The 6000-nt window shown below is 50.6% G+C and overlaps 1 protein-coding gene across 1 annotated transcript in view; it reads left to right on the top strand.

Annotated features, from left to right (window-relative positions):
* The first annotated feature begins 1265 nt into the window (after positions 1 to 1265).
* The window catches only part of SERINC5 (serine incorporator 5), a 95895-nt gene continuing 91160 nt past the window's right edge, over positions 1266 to 6000 (top strand). The window contains exon 1 of the mRNA XM_075325831.1: positions 1266 to 1526. Coding sequence (XP_075181946.1) covers positions 1497 to 1526 — 30 coding nt within the window. The 5' untranslated portion in view covers positions 1266 to 1496. The remainder of the gene's footprint in view (positions 1527 to 6000) is intronic.

Genomic DNA, 6000 nt, shown 5'->3' with positions numbered 1-6000 from the left:
GTCCCGTGTGGTCGTAGCCTGCTTCCTGTGTCCCGTTGGTCGTGGCCTGCTCACTGTGTCCCGTGTGGTCGTAGCCTGCTTCCTGTGTCCCGTTGGTCGTGGCCTGCCCACTGTGTCCCGTGTGGTCGTAGCCTGCTTCCTGTGTCCCGTTGGTCGTGGCCTGCCCACTGTGTCCCGTGTGGTCGTGGCCTGCTCCCTGTGTCCCGTGTGGTCGTGGCCTGCTCCCTGTGTCCCGTGTGGTCGTGGCCTGCTCCCTGTGTCCCGTGTGGTCGTGGCCTGCTCCCTGTGTCCCCACTGGTCGTGGCCTGCTCACTGTGTCCCCACTGGTCGTGGCCTGCTCACTGTGTCCCCACTGGTCGTGGCCTGCTCACTGTGTCCCCACTGGTCGTGGCCTGCTCACTGTGTCCCGTGTGGTCGTAGCCTGCTTCCTGTGTCCCGTTGGTCGTGGCCTGCCCACTGTGTCCCGTGTGGTCGTAGCCTGCTTACTGTGTCCCGTTGGTCGTGGCCTGCCCACTGTGTCCCGTGTGGTCGTGCCCTGCTCCCTGTGTCCCGTGTGGTCGTGGCCTGCTCCCTGTGTCCCGTGTGGTCGTGGCCTGCTCCCTGTGTCCCGTGTGGTCGTGGCCTGCTCCCTGTGTCCCGTGTGGTCGTGGCCTGCTCCCTGTGTCCCAGTTGGCCGTGGGCTGCTCCCTGTGTCCCGTGTGGTCGTGGGCTGCTCCCTGTGTCCCGTGTGGTCGTGGGCTGCTCCCTGTGTCCCAGGTGGTCTGGGCTGCTCCCTGTGTCCCAGGTGGTGGTGGGCTGCTCCCTGTGTCCCAGGTGGCCGTGGGCTGCTCCCTGTGTCCCAGGTGGCCGTGGGCTGCTCCCTGTGTCCCAGGTGGCCGTGGGCTGCTCCCTGTGTCCCAGGTGGCCGTGGGCTGCTCCCTGTGTCCCAGGTGGCCGTGGGCTGCTCCCTGTGTCCCAGGTGGCCGTGGGCTGCTCCCTGTGTCCCAGGTGGCCGTGGGCTGCTCCCTGTGTCCCAGGTGGCCGTGGGCTGCTCCCTGTGTCCCAGGTGGTCGTGGGCTGCTCCCTGTGTCCCATGTAGTGGTTGCTCCCTGTTTCCCGGGTGGTCGTGGGCAGCTCCCAGTATCCCGTGCAGTGGTGGGCTCTCCCTGTGTCCCGTGTATCCTGTGTAGTGGTGGGCTGTTCCCTGTCCCGGGTGGTGGGCTGCTCCAGGTGGTGACACGGCCCTGGCCCGTCCTCCGATCCTCCTGCAGTTCTGACGACAGCGGAAACTGCAGCTGCTCATTATCCTCCTGGCACCGGGGTCCTGGAGCAGCGCTGCCCGCGGTCACCTCGGGACAGACACTGAGCCGGAGCCACAGACCGGGAGCGCGTGTATTACACGGGGGCACGGAGCGTGTACAGCGGACACCCCTCATCCCAGACACGTAGGAGGTCAGGAGCCTCCGGTGAAGGTCCGCTCCTCCGCCCGCTCCTGCCATTGTCTCCCTGCCAGGACCATGTCGGCTGCTGGATGCTGCGCCCGGCAGGTAAGAGCCCTCACTGGTACTACTACTCCCAGCATGGCAGCACATAGTGATAGGACCTGCCACAGTGATACCAGTAGTTGTCCTCTGAGTTCTGCCTACAGTCCCCTGCACTGCTGGAGGTTGTGATACTTCTTTGCTGTCAGACACTGAATGACACTTTATGGAAACATTACATCTGAGTACATAGTGCGGAGAATAATTCTGGGAGTAATGTGTTTATTACTGATGATGAGAGTTATAATAGCTCATTGATCGGAATCATTAATAATTCCAATAGATACAATCAGAATCAGAAGTTATTATTTCTGTGTGACCAGCTACATTTTTTTTCTGTGTGCGCCTGATGGGGGTTGTTGGCCATCTTTACAGCAAAAAAATGAATGTTTATTAGCTTCACGATGAGCAATTTTCCTGGTTTGTTTTGTGTGTGTGTGTGTATATATGTGTGTGTATGTATATATATATATATATATATATATATATATATATAATCTATATCCATAATTCTAGCACTTTTCTATCTATACACTTGGTACATTCTGGCATAGGTCAATGGTTACATCATATTCTTCAATTAACTGGTCCTGTGTGGGCCCCCCGCCCGTTTGGTTCCTGTGTGGGCCCCCCCTGCCCATATGACATGCTGTGGCTGGGGACACCCCTCTAGGCGCCAAAGCGCAGAACAGTTGTATAAGAGTAGCCACCATGTAATATGGCAAAAATGTCTGTGTCCCCAGAGGTGGTGAGACCCACTGCGAAACACTGATCACAGCTATGGGAACCTTATGCCCCAGGAGGTCATCCCCAGGGACAGCTGCACGCCTGGATGTTTGTTTTCTTTAATTCCCCTACACCATCTGTAACCTTTACACGTGGGCTAAAATTGTGGTCACTGCTGATTCATTTATTTTCTGTGGAGAAACAAAATCGCCATTCACTGTGCACTGTTTTTTTAGAGGATTTTTTTCTAGCGAATCCGCTCTAAAATACTCAAATATTGGAAAACTAATATTCATTTTGCAGTACACCAGGCAGTATAAAAAAAAACAAAACAAAACCCAGTCAGGAAAAAATACTCAAAAAATTGTTGATGTGAACTCCTGTGTTAGATCATTCAGTGCTTGTAGGCTGCCATTGTTCTTGGCAGCACAAGTCTTGGTTTCACCCGACGAACGACAAACAAGCCTTTTTGTCTGTGGTTTGTTGATACAGCCTGTTTACACTCTGGGGTTATCTGGAGAGTCCCCAGGAAAGCTCTTTTCAATAATCGTGCAATGTGAAGGCCCTTTAAGCCTCATTCAGACTTGTGTTTTAGGCTATGTGCGCACGTGTGCGCTCTGCACCGCACCGAAAATGTGCGCTTCAGAGCGCAGCTGAAAAGCTGCGTTCTGAAGCGCATGGTGCCGGCAGATTCGTGCGCTCTGCATGCTGCCTCTCCCTATAGACAGCATGCAGAACGCACGAAAGAAGTGACATGTCACTTCTTAGAACGCAGCGATTCGGCAAGCAGCCGAATCGCTGCGTTCTAACATGCCACGTGCGCACGGCCCCTGCACAATCTCCATAGATTGTGCAGGGGACGCAGGACGCATGCAGTTACGCTGCGGTGCAGAACGCAGCGTAACTGCATGTAATACGCACACGTGCGCACATACCCTTAGCGCTGTTCACATATCTGGGTTTTTTTTGTTGACAGACGTTTTTGATCAGTCACTTGTACAAGTCTGAGTCTGTGAAAATCACTGACTTCACCAGCCGTGAGCTGTCCTTCAGGCCTCAATCACACATCCGTGTCTCCAGTACGTGTGACATCCGTTTTCACATATCCCGGAGACACGGACACACATAGACCCATTAAAATCAATGGGTTTGCACACACGTCAGTGTTTTGACATGGTCTATGTGGAGCACATGCGTGTCCGTGCGCTCCACATGGTGACATGTTCATTTTCTGCCGGCAGGACGGATGTCACATGGACTGCAAACTCATGTGACATATACCGGAGAAAACACAGATGACATAAAAACAAAGAGTTTTTATACTTGCCTGTCTCCGGCGCTGCTGTTACTTCCGGGTCCCATTCATTATGCCTCATTCATAGTCACTGCACTCAGCGCTGACCCGGAAGTAACAGCAGCGCCGGAGACAAGTAAGTTTACAGCTCATGCTGTCCGTGTGCTATCCGGATGTCACTCGGATAGTACAGGGACAGCACACAAAGAACACACATACGCACCTTCACCACAGACCCAAAACACTGATGACCCCACATTTTTTTTCGTTTAGGTGAACAGATGTCTGAACGAGAGCTAAGGCTGTGTTCACACGTTTTTTGCTGCTTTTTTTTCTGCAGCCAAAAAGCTTCTTACAAAAATCAAGTTTGGCTGTGATTTTATGTTGTTTTTTTTTTTGTTGCATTTTTTGAAGCACATTGTGTGTCATTCTTCTATTGCACACATTTAAGAAAGTTAGTGTCATTCACCAAAAAAGCATCAAAAACTTAACGGTTGTGTTTTTGCACATTTCTCATTGCCTTCTATGGTGAAAAAAACCCTGCAAGAACTGACACGCTGCAGTTTTCCCATTTCAGTCAGGAAACAAAAAGCAATCTTATATAGATTTCTGAAATTTTATAGCTATTTCTGGCTCTGTAAGAAGCAGGTTTTTAGTTTGCATAAAAAAGGGGGAAAACAAACAAAAAAATGCAGCATTTGAACATAGCCCAAAAATGTTTTCTCTCTGCTGATGTGGCTGAAATCTTTTGCAACTGAAAATAGGTTTCGTTCATTGAGGTTGCAGAAATGTTTGTGTTCTGATTCACTGTCACTTACCTAGTGTGCAGGGCATTGCAGGCCCTTAGTTGCTCGTGGTCGTAACCATGGATACCTAAGGGCCCCTTCATACGTCAATGATAAAAACGCACATTTTTCACGGTATGTGGTGTGGGTGCATATGTGTGTGCGTGCTCAGAGTGTGCTTTCTTTGATGGTAAATGGACAGTATGAACATCTATACTCACCTGTTCCCGGCGCTGCTGCTGCTTCTGGGTCCCCAGCGCAGTGAATATTCATGAGCTTAATGAGCGGCCCCAGAAGCAAATGAGAGCAGGGCTGGAGACAGGTGAGTATAGAAATTCATTTTATTTCAAAGACAAGTGTTTTCTCCGGTACATGTCACACTGATGTCACACTGATCCCATCAGTGTGCGGTCCGTGTGACACCCGTGCTACTGAAGAAAAATGCACATGTTGTCATGTGGAGGACACGTGTCTGTGAGAAAACAGGGATGTGTGCTCACACCCATTGATTTTAATGGGTGTGCGTATGTCCGTGTCTCCAGTTTGTATGAAAATGGGCATTGTACGTACCAGAAACACTGACGTGTGCAGGAGACTTCAGGCTTCTCATTCCCTTTGCTGGCACTAGGAAATCCTTCTGATTTCATAACAAAACTGTGAGGGGAAAAAAACACAACGTGTGCACGAGGCCTTAGTCCTGAATATCAATAAGTGTTGTCAGGGGTGATCAAAAATACCAGAGATATGACATATCAGGGTTTTTAGTTCGTGCTATTTTTTTTTAGGCCACATCCCCACAGCTGCTGGTAACGTACTGTATATGAGGACATGATTGTATATTAGATTATTCATCCCCATCTCAGGACAGCAAAATGTGCCAAAGTACATGAACATAGACGATCAGCCAGTGTAAATCGGCCATTACTTGCCAAATCCTTTGCTGTCTGCTTGTCTATATTTACTGTACTACAGTGAAGGATCTGAGCGCTGCAGCCAGTCAGTGACCTCAGCACTAAAGGGTCCCATTTACAATAGATTGTGGTGGGATATAGCGCTGAATCCTATCCTGTGTTCTCTGACAGATCTGCTGTCAGTCTTCTTTGGTGATTGCTTGTTTCATCAAGAACAAAAGGATTGGCAGTGTGAAATCAGACATGTCGGATCCTTATCACCCCAGACAATGGCTATCCGGAATATCAGAGAGGCTCCCATACACATTAAGGCCCCTTTACACACTGCAACATTGCTAACGACATCGCTGTAACGTCACCGGTTTTGTGACGTAACAGCGACCTCCCCAGCGACATTGCAGTGTGTGAAACACATCAGCGACCTGGCCCCTGCTGTGAGGTCGCTGATCGCTACAAATCTTTCAGGACCATTTTTTGGTCCTTTGTTTCCCGCTGTGCAGCATGTATCAGTGTTTTGACACCGTTACAACGACTTCGTTAGCGACTTCCCTTTCAAATAGCTGCTTTAACACTTCCCCAATGACCAGCTAGGTCTTTCTGCAGGTCCGCATCGCTGCTGCGTCGTTGGCCAGGTCTGCCTGTTTGACAGCTCACCAGCGACTCACCAGAGACTTTGTAGCGATCCCGGCCAGGTTGGGATCGCTGGTAAGTCTGTGTGTAAAGGGGCCTTTAGACTGTCAGCCAATCTTGCCAATGTTACTGGG

The sequence above is a fragment of the Anomaloglossus baeobatrachus genome, chromosome 1 (genome assembly GCF_048569485.1).
Source record: "Anomaloglossus baeobatrachus isolate aAnoBae1 chromosome 1, aAnoBae1.hap1, whole genome shotgun sequence".
In the NCBI taxonomy this organism is placed as follows: domain Eukaryota; kingdom Metazoa; phylum Chordata; class Amphibia; order Anura; family Aromobatidae; genus Anomaloglossus; species Anomaloglossus baeobatrachus.
The sequence above is the reverse complement of the archived record's forward strand: the minus strand, read 5'-3'. Positions and strand labels throughout refer to the sequence as shown.